The sequence below is a fragment of the Notechis scutatus genome, chromosome 3 (genome assembly GCF_049901735.1).
Source record: "Notechis scutatus isolate UNSWTSFEM ecotype Mainland chromosome 3, rNotScu1.2, whole genome shotgun sequence".
Classification (NCBI taxonomy): domain Eukaryota; kingdom Metazoa; phylum Chordata; class Lepidosauria; order Squamata; family Elapidae; genus Notechis; species Notechis scutatus.
The window spans coordinates 106,419,115-106,434,281 of NC_142011.1; the positions used below are offsets into that span (position 1 = coordinate 106,419,115).

A 15,167-nucleotide genomic window follows, 5' to 3' on the forward strand; every position below is an offset into this window, starting at 1 on the left:
CCAGAATCCTATATTATGTCTTCAGAATGTGGATTAGCTATATAAGAAATTTTCCAGTTTATTTTGTTTATAGCTGATTTCTTGTAAACATAGAGACAAAATTCTAATCTAAAAGATACAACATGGCTAAACTGTAAGTGGTTACTTGAGATTGGAGCAGAAAGGAAAAAAAAGAAACTGAAGCAAAAAAAAAAAGTTGTTTTACTTGCGATGATTGTATTCCACTCATTTCTAAAGGCTCTGAGTAGCTAACAATCTGAAACATCATTAAAAAAGCTTTTAAAATTTGAAGTTTTATAAGCATTCATAAAATTGTTTTTCAATTTCTTTTTCAATATCTATGTCTTTGGAGAGTTACTAAGTGTTTCTGTGACTATAGAGATCTTGCTCTTTTGTTTGCAATGAGAGAAGGGGGCGTGCATAAGTGCACCAACGTGCCTACCGTCCCTGTCCTATTGTTTCTCTTATTCTTCTTTTATTTTTCTTATATGTACCCATTTCATGTATTCACAACTATGTATACACTTATACTTATTATCTTGTAAACAATTGGCAAATCAAATAAATAAATAAATAAATAAAACTACTAAGAGAATTTATTGCTGCAGACTGAGTGGTCTCAGAGGCCACAAAAACAGATACCATATGAAGCCTAAGCCAAAGGTTACCAACATGGGTTAGAAATATCTAATTATTTAGCAAAGTATCCCCAGACTCGGGATGGGGAAGGAAGGACAATTAGTTGTTTAAGGAGAGCTAGACGGCTAGGGAGAGCAGAAAAGGTAATTGGCTCCTTGCCTTTCCTGCAAACCCCTCTGGATGCCCTGCTTGTCCCTGGAAGCACTTCTCAAAAGTTCAGTCCACACAAATTAGGTAACTAATTCTGACTTGACCTATGATATCATGTGCAGCTTTAGTTAAGCTGTTTATTTCTATACTGTACATAATTAACTTAAGCAGTTTCTCTCTTCCCATGAAGGTTTGGCAAGCAGAAACACATATCATTCTTCATTTGAATCATTTTTTCCTACTCTCATGCACTTTAAGGGCTGGGCAGAAATGCTAACAAAATGAGGGGAAGCCCATCCTAGTTAATAGAGCTGTGCACCTAAAAGGTGTTAAAGGTGTTATTTTTTTTCCTAATGAAAAACAGAGCTGCTTTAAGGAGTTGCATACCAATCCTACATTTTGAAACACCTTTTTGGAATTAAATCCAAAGCATAACACAGGACTAGCAATTCATAATGATACTATGTGTAGCATAGAAGTAATGGGTAACTTTAAGAACTCTTCTTGGAGAGAGATGATTTTGAGGAAGCCAAGGAATTGTCAATTTTAAATGTTGTTTTTCCAATCTAATTTGATGCCTGACAGTTTTGTTGCAGCTTGCCAAAGTTATAAAGCCAGTGAGCAAATATACAAATAACCACAACATACTAAAAATAGTACAACACAAGCAGTGATCCTGCCCCATAGAATAGATTTTGCTCATTTGCTTTCACAAGACTATTGAATTATCTACTACACTGTTTTATAGTTATTGCATGTTCTATTCAAAGGTATCCCTTAATATTGGTTTATAAAAATCAAGCTAGATACCAAGAGCTCCTTACTTACATAAATTTAGTATTAACAGACACCATTGATATTATGGGTTAAACAAGTTCTGCAAAAATGCATTTTGCTTTTTTAAAAAATGTCTAATGTCCCTTTTTGCCTTTTGTAGTGGTAGTTCTCAAAGTATGGAATATGAAGAAAACTTGGTGTGTGTGCATGCAAAATTTCATGATACAGTAACTCCTTGAAGTAAATAGCCTCTGATCTTATAGAAGAATATGAATGCCCATATTAGAATATCTTGTGTCATTTAAGTAAGACAGTATCTCTCAGACTTGGCAGTTTAAGATGTGTGGACTTCAACTCCTAAAACTCCCCATGCTGGCTAGGGACTTCTAAGAGTTGAAGTCTACAGGTCTTAAACCTGCCAAGTTTGAGAAGCACTATGTTAGTGTTAAACAAACTCCCGTTGTCTTTCAGCCAGCACAGTCATTCTTAAACAGAATAGCCTGCTATTTTAGTGCCATTTGTATAACAATCTTTTCTTTTTCCTATTTTGTTGCTGTGGTAAGGGAAGAACTCAAGTGGATTTGGAAGCAGTCAATATCTTAAATGTTTGGAAATGTTTCTTTGCAGACGTGGAAAAAAAATCAATTGTCAGTCATAAACGTAAATCAGATTTGAAAATGACCAAGTTCTGTTGAACAAATGCTATTTCTTTTCAACATAGGTATCAATTACCAGGCAGACAACTGAATAATATTTTGTTGGCTTTGGGCCACCTAACTTCATTTGGTTAGATTGATCCACCCTGTTACTAAAGTCCATCAATATCAAATATTCAGGAGAGGATTAATAATTTCTCTACTGTACTCCACATGAGATCTTTAGTTGAACAAGATGCTCTCCTCCCACAATCTCAGTCAATGAAGAATTTCTGTTCAGGGTCTACTGAAGTTTTCATACTAGTCAAGAATCTCAGTTCCAACACATTTGGAAAGTACCAGGTTAGGAAAGGCTGCTGAATAAAGAGAGGCAGCACGATATGATCATGGCTTCCAAATTTTGGGTGATCCTTCCACAGATCTTCCTATTGAATTCATGGGCTTTATTTGATTGCCCTACATTGTTCCACCTTTAATGAATGCTCCAAATATGCCACTTGAGTTAGCAACTACCATGCATGCCCCTTACTAGAGTCCCTTATATCTATTGGCATATGCCAATGCAGAATACAGAATATTATACTATATTCTGTACTGTTTTACATCACTAATCCATGAAAGCTTAACATAAAGAATATTAGATGGTGTTACAGTTTGTGCAAAATTTTCTTTTGTCTGGATGACTTACCGGTAGATCCTGTATCTAGTGGTGAAACCCTGCCGATAGCGCTCTATAAAGTCAACGTAGTCTGGGGCTCGGTGGAATGGTCCTCGATCAGTAAGCAACCAGTCCAATGGTACCTGGCTGGAGAAAGCAGTTGAGGCATGCTGTTCATGTGGTGTTGCAACAGCTGTAGCTGGGCCCCAAAAGCCCAGAATCAGGACCAAGACTGATGACAACCATGGGACCATCAGCCAGAGACCATTAAATCGAGTGCCGCGCTGCCACCTCATGCTTCTCCTGCTCGGTTGGCTTCTTCATTCTCTCACCACTCTTTCCTTCTCGGTACTCCTTCAGGATTTCCTGCATTAGAAAACAACAAGGATAAGGAAATAAAGTATACATAAAGCACTGAGAAATACAGTGGATAGGCCTGCACATCTGCAGTTCATCATACCAAATACTTGATGTTTAGACTTGTTTCTGAACATGTTTCCAGCTGAAACATTCCAATATACTGACATTTGAGGTTCATGGTAACAAATGTGTAGCAAAGCAAATAACTAACAGGTTTGCAACTTTAAGCTTATACCAAGATTTGTCCATTTAGTATGGAATGCTGTTCTCAAATTAGTGATTCTTTTACATGTTATGAATGTATTGCTGTTGAAGTTGCTTTTTCCTGATCTATCTGCAGTTAAAGCATAGAAGTCAAGACAAATGGCAGTGATCCGGAATGTACTGTATCAATGCATCATTGATACAATCTTGATTGCCAATCTCCTTATGCTGCGTCACCTGTAAAGTCATGGAATCAATTATTAACCAATCCATCATCCTTCACTTAGAGACAAATAACCTACTCTCCAATAAACAATTTGGTTTCAGAAAAAAACTATCCTGTAATCTGCAACTCTTACACTGCAAAAACATATGGACGACACAACTCGACCAGGGCAAAGCAATAGATGCAATCTACATAGACTTCTGTAAAGCCTTTGATTCAGTGGTACACGACAAACTACTCCCTAAAAATAAAATCCTATGGTATCTCTGGACAACTGAATAACTGGATAGAAGCATTCCTGTCAAACAGACAACAAATGGTCAAAATCGGGAGCGTACTATCAAATCCAGTACCTGTCAATAGTGGTGTTCCCCAAGGCAGTGTTCTAGGACCAACTCTCTTCATACTCTACATAAACGACCTCTGTGATCATATTAAGAGCAATTGCGTTCTCTTCGCTGATGATGTAAAGCTGTTCAATACCACAGACAATACTGCTACCCTACAAAAAGATCTTGACTATGTATCAGAGTGGTCAAACAAATGGCAACTTCAAATCTCAACAAATAAATGCTCTGTCTTACATATTGGCAAAAAAATCAGAAAATAAAATACAAGCTGAATAGTCAAGATCTTGTTGATGACTCAAGCTCTGTAAAGGACCTTGGAATACTCACCTCTAATGATCTAAGTGCTAGAGCCCACTGCAACTACATAGCCAAAAAGGCATTAAGAGTTGTTAACCTAATCCTACGTAGCTTTTTCTCTGGTAATATCACACTACTAACCAGAGCATACAAAACATTTGCTAGACCAATACTCGAATACAGTTCATCAGTCTGGAACCCACACTACGTATCTGATATTAGCACAATTGAGAAAGTCCAGAAATATTTCACAAGAAGAGTTCTCCACTCCTCTACTCGTTGTAGAATACCTTATGCCACCAGACTTGAAATTCTAGAACTAGAAAACCTTGAATTACGCCGTCTTCGGTCTGACTTAAGCATGGTATATAAAATCATACATTGCAATGTCCTACCTGTCAATGAATACTTCAGCTTCAACCATAACAACACAAGAGCACACAATAGATACAAACTCAAAGTAAACCGCACCAAACTTGATTGCAGGAAATACGACTTCAGCAATAGAGTGGTCAATGTCTGGAATACTCTACCCGACTCTGTAGTTTCTTCCCCAAACCCCAAAACTTTAACCTTAGACTGTCTACTATTGACCTCACCCCTTTCCTAAGAGGTCTGTGGGGCGTGCATAAAGCGCACCAACGTGCCTACCGTCCCTGTCCTATTGTTTCTCTTATTCTTTTATTTTTCTTATATGTACCCATTTCATGTATTCACAACTATGTATACATTTATACTTATTATCTTGTAAACAATTGGCAAATCAAATAAATAAAATAAAATAAATCATAACAATTGAGTAACTGAAAAAGAGCTGCAGTGAATACATAGGATTGTGTTCCTTCTGCAACATATAGTACAGGCAGGGGTGGAATTCTACCAGTTTGCACCTATTCGCTAGAACCGGTTGTTAACATTCTAAGCAGTTCAGAGAATTGGTTGTTAGAAGAAATTACTGGCCTAATCCTGTAAGGAAGGCAGGAAGGAAACATTCTGATGTTGCTTACAGAAACTGCCTCTCTGTTAACCCTTATTACATTCTTGGCAGGACCAGACTTCTTGTCTCAGGAACTTCTCTGGAGTTTTTTGCCCTTCCTTTGCTGATACTTTGCTTGCGTGGAGTGACCATTCAAAGTTACAATGGCACTGAAAAAAGTGACTTATGACCATTTTTCACACTTATGAACTCTTGCAGCATCCCCGCAGTCATGAGATACCAGGTGAGGAGATGCATGCTTTGATGTGAGTGATATTCAGTTGGCCACACCAAGCCAATAACATGACCACCAAGCCATGTTCACCCAGTCACATGACCACCAAGCCACACCCACAGAACCAGTTGTTAAAAATTTGAATCCCACCCCTGAGTACAGGTTGTCCTCAACTTACAACCACAATTGAGCTCAAAATTTCTGTTGTTAAATGAGACTTTTGTTAAGTGAGTTTTTCTGGCTTCCCCATTGACTTTGCTTGTCAGAAAAATCACAAAAGTTGATCATATGATCTTGGGACATAGCACCAGTCATAAGTATGAACCAGTGGCCGATCATCTGAATTTTGATCAAATGATCATGGGGATGCTTCAAAAGTCATAACTGTGAAAAACAGTCATAGATCATTTTTTTCAATACTCTTCTAACTTTGAATGGTCACTAAATTAACTATTGTAAATTGAGGAGCATCTGTACATTTCAGCTGAACATACAAAAACTTGGAATCAGACTTGTGAGCATACCAGCAGAAGTCAATCACCCATTTCCCACTTCCTATGCATTTTTAAACATATATGGGAGATAGAGAATGAATATGAATATGCTATCACTTCCAAATATCAGTTGACCAAGCCATGTGAACATACAGTAGGTGTTTGAACAGTTGAAATTACTGTTACACTTATAATTGACCTAAAAAGTATGTCATTATCATAAGCATATTATAGATATTGGGATTGAGAAGAAATACAGGTCGTTCTCAATTTACAACAGTTCATTTAGTGACCATTCGAAGTTACAATGGCACTAAAAAGTTACTTATCATTTTTCACACTTAAAACTGTTGCAACATCCCCATGGTCATGGGTTCAAAATTCAGATGCTTGGCAACAGACTCATAGTTATGACTGTTGCAGTGTCACAGGGTCATGTGATTACCTTTTACAACCTTCTAACAAGCAGTCAATTGGGAGGACAGATTCACTTAACAAATGTGGCAAGAAAAGCCATAAAATGGGTCAAAACTAATTTAACAACTGCCTAGCTCAGCAACAGAAATTGTGGGCTCAGTTGTGATGGTAAGTCGAGGACTACCTGTAGAAATCACCTGGAATGCTCATCATTCAGATTTATCACTTAACAATTTAATTGCATATCCCACCTAAATTTATGCAACAATTAATTTCCCATCATAGGTTATGTCATCTTATATGGACCATCTTCTATATTCCTACCTGCTATCTGTCATTGAAATATATCCCATTTATTCAAAAAGGCTATTGTATTATCCCTTCTCCCTCTCCAAAAATTTTAAAATAAAATATTGTTAGCTTAGTTTCAGCATTATACATCCGATTTCATTTGTAAGTGTCTGTTGCTGAGTAAATAAAATGCTGAATGACAAGAGTGGGAATAATTTGTCAAAATGGACAGTGCTTTTTGCCAAACAACCAAAATAAATTAAATCCAAGACAGGCAGTGCAAACACAATATCAACAAGTACCTCATACTTCCAAATTCAGAATTAAAATAAGCAGGTAGATTACTTAAAAGATTTAAATAATGCCAGTTTTGTTTCCTAAGTTAAACATTGTCTCAGGGCAATACTGTAATTTGAAAAGCTAGTTCAAGAGATCTTCATTTCCAAATCTAGGCAGGATTCATTTTTGTTCTCAAAGCACAAGTTTCTATTGTTATCTCTCAGCCCACTGCTCTCTGAAGCTATCCAATAAATACCATAAAACATTCATGTGTTTATTTCTTCACTGGCAAAGAAATATAAGATTGTCTCCCATTTTTCTCATTCCAGAACAAGTTTCCCCAGTTTGATGCCTTTTAAATAATTCCACAAACTGTGCCCGGTTAGAATTCTGAAAACTGCAAGTTAGGGAAGGCCGCATACAATACAGATTAGCATTTAGTAGAATAGTCATGAAGACTTTGGAACAGATATTCAGATGCAAGAATACATCTAGATCAGAATACATAGATCAGAATCATGTAGGCAGTAATTTTCCCTATGGCACTGTGATATCATTCTCTAAGAACTTACTCAGTGCTACTTGAAAGATCCACCTTTTTCTTTAAAACAAATATTCAGGATCGGTAGAAATCAGTGGTGGCATTCAAAAATTTTTACTACCGGTTCTGTGGGCATGGTTTGGTGGCCATGGCAGGGGAAGGATACTGTAAAATCTCCAGTCAGAGGTGGTATTTGCTGGTTCTCCGAACTACTCAAAATTTCTGCTACCGGTTCTCCAGAACTAGTCAGAACCTGCTGAATATCACCTCTGGTAGAAATGTACAATATATTATGTTATATGAGTTATAAGATTAAAAAAGGAGTGTAGCAGGCTGATATTTGAATACTCTTCCAAAGGAAGAGTGATGTTACCAAACTTTTTCATACTGTAATTATAACTATATTCACTTATTATAACATTGTGTATTTTTGCCTTCATTCTTCAGAATATAGCCACTTTAAGAATATAGGAATAATGTGCTCCCCATCCACATCTGTACCAATCTGTGCCAAATTAAAGCAGTGATTCCTATAAAAGCAGTCTCCAGGTTAAGAATGTCCAATTTAAGAACAAATATTATTTGAAAACTCCAAACTGGGTATCTCCCTTGGAAGCAGTAATCCATTCCAATATAATGGAGGTTAAGAAAACGGCCAGGTATAGAGACCTAGGGAACTTAAAGAGTAGACAAAAATTGGAAGAACATGGAATAAAACTGGATCGGTGCACCTATATGCAAATTCAAACAAGATATAAAAAAGACAGTGAGGAATTTGGAATAGATAATGAATTACAAAAACTAGATAAAATTTTGGTTGGCCCAGATGAGAAATTATTATCAAAGTTATATAAACATTTATTAGAATTTGAAAGAGCGGAAGAAATTGTGAAAGGAACGATGATTGCATGGGGTAGGAACGTTGGACATACTATTGATCTGGAAGAATGGGAAAAGATCTGGAATGTCAATTATAAAATAACAAAATCGGCATATAAGGAAAACCAACATAAAATGTTCTATCGTTGGCATTTGGCACCCTTAAGACTGGCTAAAATCTACCCAAATTTAAAACCAAATTGTTGGAAGTGTGGATAACAACAAGGTATCTTCTTTCATTCTTGGTGGACGTGCCCCAAAGCGAAAAAATACTGGAAAATGATTCAAACATGGTTAGAAGAGTTAACTAAAAACAAAATTGATTTTGTCCCGGAATTATTCCTTTTAGGAATAATTTTAAAAAAGCTATAACAGAAAGACAAAATATCTTATATTACATATATTAACAGCAGCAAGAATTTCATATGCTCAGTACTGGAAGAAAAATTCCATACCACCTGAAGGCTTAATAATCAAAAAAAATATTAGAGTGTGTGGAAATGGATAAATTAACTATGGAATTAAAAGGGAAAGCAGACACAGAATACAATGCAGTATGGGAAACATGGTTTATTTGGATTGATAATAGATATAAGAATAGAAAATGTAAATAATGTATATAATAGATAAGAGAGTATGAAAGTATTGTGTATTATAAGTCTTGATAGGACACATAAATGTATATATAATGTCATAGCACTGTTTATTAATTATTGGTATTACCGTGTTTCTCATATAATAAGGCCGGGTCTTTTTTTTTTTTTTTTTGAGCCCCGAAAAAATGGCTAGGCCGTCTTTTCAGGAGTGACTTAATTCCCCCCCTTGCATCGCGGGCAGCGATGGCTTGGATGTTGACCTCGGCATTGGTGGGGCACTTCATATTGGGGTCAACGCAGGCAGCACCATATCTGGGTGTACAAAAAAAGTACTTCCTAACAGCAAGCCCCCCCACCATTCCCCCACCATTTCGCATGTTTTAATATAGGCCTTAATTTGGGGGGAGGGGCTTAATTTCATTTCATGCCTATAAAACATGCTGGGACTTCCTATTGGGGGAGGCCATATTGTTGGAGAAATAGGGTAGGTATAAATGGAAAAAACTCAATAAAGTATTATTTTTTTAGAAAAGAATGTCCAACTTAAGAACAACCGCTATGTACAAATGGACTTCCAATTACTAAAAATGATGGCTGGCACTCCCCCTTGCCAAGCTGACAAACTGCTGAAGCTGTGCAATACCCTCAGGAACAGTTGGAGCTCTGTCTTTTTAATATGCAGTCTATTTTCAGTGGCTTTTAGTAGTTTCTGAAAGCACAACCTGGCCCCAGTGGTTTGCTGGCCCATGGTAGGTGAATGCCATCTGCCATCTCTAGTAATAGGCAGCCTGTCCATAAGTACAGATTCCAACTTATATATAGGATTGGTTTGAAGACAGAGTTAGGAACATAACTGATCCTTAACCCATGGACTACCCTACATTTAAAGCCTGAATTGCTGAGTTCAATTTGCTTGAAAACAGGAGTGTAATCTAACTGGTTCACGATAACTACAGGATAACTTTTTATATAGTATAGCTAAAGTCAAAATATCGTATTTTCCCAGTTTTGGCCAGGCAGAAGAGTTAAGAAAACCTGGAATCAATCAGACATGGATGTCACATGGTTAGGCCAAGACACATTCTTGACAGGATTGTGTTCTGGACTTTCCAGATCTTTATGAAGCCCTGGTGGCGCAATACTGGTAGCTAGAATGTAATATTGCAGGCTAACTCTGCCCACTGTCAGGAGTTTGATCCTGATCGCTTAAGGTTGACTCAGCCTTCCATCCTTATGAGGCTGGTAAAATAAGAACTCAGATTGTTGTGGGGATATGCTGACATTGTAAACCACCCAGAGTGCTGTAAAACACTGTGGGGCAGTATATAAGTCTAACTCCTGTTGCTTTGAGTTTTTGCTTAGCTCTACTTATATTAGAAACACTATATTGGAGCTTAATGAAGAATTTAATTTCTATAGCTTCTTTTTAATAGAACCTGAGTGCATAACTATGGTTTATGAGGAAAATTTATCACTTTTTTATGTGCACGTATATCTGTTCATATCAGTGCGACCCGGCATAAGATGGTATTGCATCAACCCAGTTTTAAGAAGCAGTAAGACCAGTGAGTTTAGGATTGTAAATGATGCCTCCAATTAAAAATTGTTTTAATTATCTTACTGGGTACCATGTCAGCAATAGTAAAAGAAGGCAGAGGGAAAAATTAAATGAAAAACAAATCTTTTTAAGCATTCATATTTTTACCAGCTATGCTAAGGAAGGAAATCAGTTCCTTATTATATCATCTATTATATTATTATTGTTTCAGTTCAGGTATCTTCTTGTGGTCTGACCATTAGTGATCCCTCTGCCAAACCATGTGACTTTGACCTGCCTCACTTTGTCTGGTCAAAATTGAACAGAATTAGGTGGGATACTGGAAGAAGTACTGGAAGTGTGTCAGTGGGGATGGAAAGATTCCTTTTGTTGTAATTGTGGTGCTGATATGCAATGTATTAAACATATTGTGCAAGATTGCCCACAATGTGCATTCTCTGGTTCCCTTGAAGATCTGCATGAAGCAAAGCCAGAGGCGACCATTGCCTGGATAGCTGAATTGGACATCCAGTTATGAGGCCACTGTCATAGCCCCATAGAAGTTTTACTCAAAATTATGTGGGCTGTGTATGTAAGTTTACTTCTCTTCTGTCGTGTTCTCATCATATGCTAAATAATAAGTTCTTTGAAGTTCCTGAATCAGAAACCATTTTTCCAACCTTTTATTACCCGGAAATGCTGCATAGATTAAAAGGAATTCTCTACATGGACAATCTTGTTTATTATCTTACATTCCAAAAGTCCTGCATTTCTCAAGAAGTCTAATTGAACTCTAGTTATTTAAGGCATATTCCTAAGTGTCATGAAGGCAATGAGAAAAGTCAAATGCTGTTTGAAATTCTTGAAGGCCATGATATTGAAAGTCTGAGGGTTTTTTTTAATCTTTGTTGACAGCCTCTTAAAGATAGTATTTTCTAACTATTAACTATTTGGATATCTATGGACTAATATGACAATGATTTTCAGAACTGATTGTTTTCTATTTTATACAGTACATCTGCTTGAAGGGCTACCATTCCTGCAAGGGCGTTTGTAGGGGTTAGGATCAAAAAAACAAATATGGTAGTCATAAGTCATACTATGTGAATGTAGCCTCATCTTTTTCATGCAATAAAAAGACTGGAGTTTTGATTACAGAGTCTGGCTTTTGTCTTTACGTTTTTGACAGATACTGCAGTGGTCTCTGTTTTATTCCATCCTCTGTCATCTTTTAAAAATCTCTTATTTCCCTGTAAAGACTGCTGAATCTGTTCTGCAGTGGCCTTTTTTCCTATTAAGCACCTTGTGATTTGATCAGGAAATGTCTATTTTAACAGAATATGAAAGGAAGGAAGGATTGTACAGGAGGAAGATTTCATGCCAATAGATCAGAAACAATTATAATAAGTTACCACATTCCATTCTATTGATAATGCTTGGCTAAATTTTTAAAACAAAAACCTGTAAGGAAGGAGAGAGAGGAACAATCCATTGCTATACTACTTGATCATCTTGGGCTGAATAAATATATTTTCTTTTACAGGTATCTCACCTAACCATCTGGTATTCTATTGAATTCTTGGCTTGGGTAAGAGCCACAGGAAGATAAGGGATCTGATCCTGCTGACAAGTACCCTGTTTCTCCAACAATACGGCCTCCCCCAATAGGAAGTCCCAGCATGTTTTATAGGTATGAAATGAAATTAAGCCCCTCCCCCAAATTAAGGCCTATATTAAAACATGCAAAATGGGGGGGAATGGTCGGGGCTTGCCATTAGGAAGTACTTTTGTTGCACACCAGGATATGGTGCTGCCTGCGTTGACCCGATACGAAGTGCCCCACCAACGCTGAGGTCAACATCCAAGCCGTCGCTGCCTGCCCGCCCAAAGATGCAAGGGGGAATTAGCCCCCGAAAAAGACAGCCTAGCCATTTTTGGGGCTCAAAAAAATAAGACCGACCTTATTATATGAGAAACACGGTATTATCAATTTCAGGCTGCAGTGCAAACCAGCAGGAGGGTACTACTAATTAACCAATTAAGATCACAAAGTTGAACTGGAAAACTTGTGGTTAGCACTGATTAGGGAAAAGCTGCACTTTGCAGAAAAGCTACTCAGGAAGAGAATGTTTATTAGATACTGAGAAGGCCAGACAATATTTAATTTTAAAGACAGGCCTTCCAGATGGAGCACACAAGGACAAAAAAAGATCATGTTTCCTTTTGTTGAACTTCTGGTAATCCTATATGGTTCCAAAGATCAATTGATCCATCCATCCATCCATCCATCCATCCATCCATCCAATTACCCATTCAAAGCTTTTTATTTTTTTTTAAAAAAACCCTTTTGCTTCTCTAGTCAACCAGTTGGGTTAATTTTACTCTGGGACGGGCTTTCTCCTTTTGTCTTATATTGGTCTTACTGTTCTTAATTTTGTTTCATTAATATTTAGTTTGTGTGTGAGTGAGAGAGAGAAAATGAAATTTTGGAAGGGTTTTTTGCCCACAAAGGCAATATAGAAATAAAATTCTTTTAGGTGACAATTAAGAATTTTATATTTTGTCCAAGTCATTTAAACTACTTCATTGAACTATTTTCATGTACTTTTGCTGCAGCTAATTTTTAAAAATTGTTTCTACTATATATCATATTATATTATGTAAAGTTATATTTTGAACATTGATAGCTTAAATATGATGTAAAAAGTTAAATAAAAAGAAAAATAAATGGAAAGAATCTTTCCAAATAAATTGGTGCAAATTAAAACCTGTAACAAGATACTGCCACAGAGATTAGGAAGAGTAAGTATCTTAATATATTCTTAGGCCCAAAGCAGAGATTAAACAAGCACGCTACTCAAGAAAACATTTCCAAACTCAAGGATCTCAAACTGTGAAGAAAAGCAAGTTAGCAGGGAATTATTCTTGCTTGTTCCTAGGTGCCCAGAAAAGAAAGAATGATTTCAGTTTCTATCAAAAAAAGATTTTAGTGTATTGTATTTCACCACATGTTACCTACAACCTCTACCATCCCTCTAAACAGAAAATGAACTATATAAAAAAGTTCAATTGATTGAGACAGTTCGGCCTATCTTTATAATTATTTAAAAAGAACTCTTTTTTATAATTAAAAAAATGAGTTGAGCTTTTCAAATACTAAGGCTTACTTTTTTCAGTGAGCCTGATTTATACAAGAAATTTTAGATCTCTCAGATGGAGATCAAATGAAGCATTGCTAAGAAAAAAGAAGTTGTTAAGGATTGCAAAAATAAATTAAAAGAATTTGACAATGGTTTGTAATACAAATGAAGTTTTATTAAAAACTACCTGATACAACAAAATTCTGAAATTAAGAGGAAGAGAAAATACAAAATATTTCAGATGAAATAAAAAGAAAAGAAGAATTAAAGAACTCCCCAGGGAATACAAATATCTCCCAACAAATTAAGATTCTACGAAACAGTTATCTACTATCATTCTACTTAACAATAAGAGAAATGGGAGAAAAATTGAATGATGGAAGGCAAAGAAATGTTGATTTGTGAATAAATCAGGGAAATGACTGTCTTATAAGCTGCAAAGAGAAAGAGAAAAGAACATGAAATTGAAATTACAAGAGGGAGATACTATGTCACTAAAGAAAGAAGGGACCCTCCGTCCATGTGCAAATTATCATGGGCTCAATGCTGTTTGCACAGAAAATGTTTATTGCTACTCCTCAAGGACAAGTTGGCCCACCTGGCCTTGCTCATCTCTATCCTGTGCATGCCAATTGCCTACTTTCTCTCCCCCACCCCCTAACAATTTATGACAGAATGCCAGCAAAGTGCTAAACTGAAGATGGCAGGTCTGGCATTCTGCCCCCCTTTTCAGAGACATCAGTCCTGTAGAGGAAAGAATAGTGGGAGGGGAGAGAAAACACAAATGCCAAATTAATTGATGTTCAATGAGGTTTGTCCGGGTATTGTTTGTGGAACTTTTTAAGGAATTTGGAGCCTCTTATCTGAATCCACACATTCTGTCTCGGAAGGTGGAAAGACTTTCCATGCCACTAGGTATTGGATTTTTCCACAGTGTGTGTGTAAATCTAAAATGTCTTTGACCTCAAAATGTTGCTCCCCCTTGATGATGATGGGATTGGTGGTTGTTTAATTGCCAGGCATAGAGGACAGGTGATTGCTGGCTTTAGCAAGCTGCAGTGGAATACCAGGTGAATGTGTCTGAGAGTTTTAGGCAGTTCAAGCTCAATTGTTACTGGGTTAATGACTCTTTTTATGGGGAAAGGGTCAACATATTTTGGACCCAGTTTTTTTGAAGTTTGTCTAGACTGCAAGTATTTAGTGGATAGTTAGACTTTGTCACTAAAAATTTATGACAGGATACCAGCAAAGCACTAAGCTGAAGATGGCAGATCTGACACTTATGGATAATGTGTTCATGCAAAAAACAAGTATCAATACTATTCTAAACTGTATAAAGATTGTGATATTCCCTTGGAGAAATAGATGCATAAATTATAAACAAAATATTCCAAGGATTATAGATAAAGAAAATATGAATAGACCTATAACAATAAAAGAAGTCTTAGAAGCAATTAAAAAGAGT

The 15,167-nt window shown here is 36.6% G+C and overlaps 1 protein-coding gene across 2 annotated transcripts in view; it reads right to left on the reverse strand.

The window, feature by feature from the left end:
- BRINP2 (BMP/retinoic acid inducible neural specific 2) overlaps window positions 1-15,167 on the reverse strand; it is a 152,059-nt gene that overhangs the window by 73,362 nt on the left and 63,530 nt on the right. For both annotated transcript variants that reach the window (XM_026669196.2, XM_087960904.1), the window contains exon 2: window positions 2,911-3,246. In XM_026669196.2, coding sequence (XP_026524981.2) covers window positions 2,911-3,176 — 266 coding nt within the window. In that variant the 5' untranslated portion in view covers window positions 3,177-3,246. The remainder of the gene's footprint in view (window positions 1-2,910; window positions 3,247-15,167) is intronic.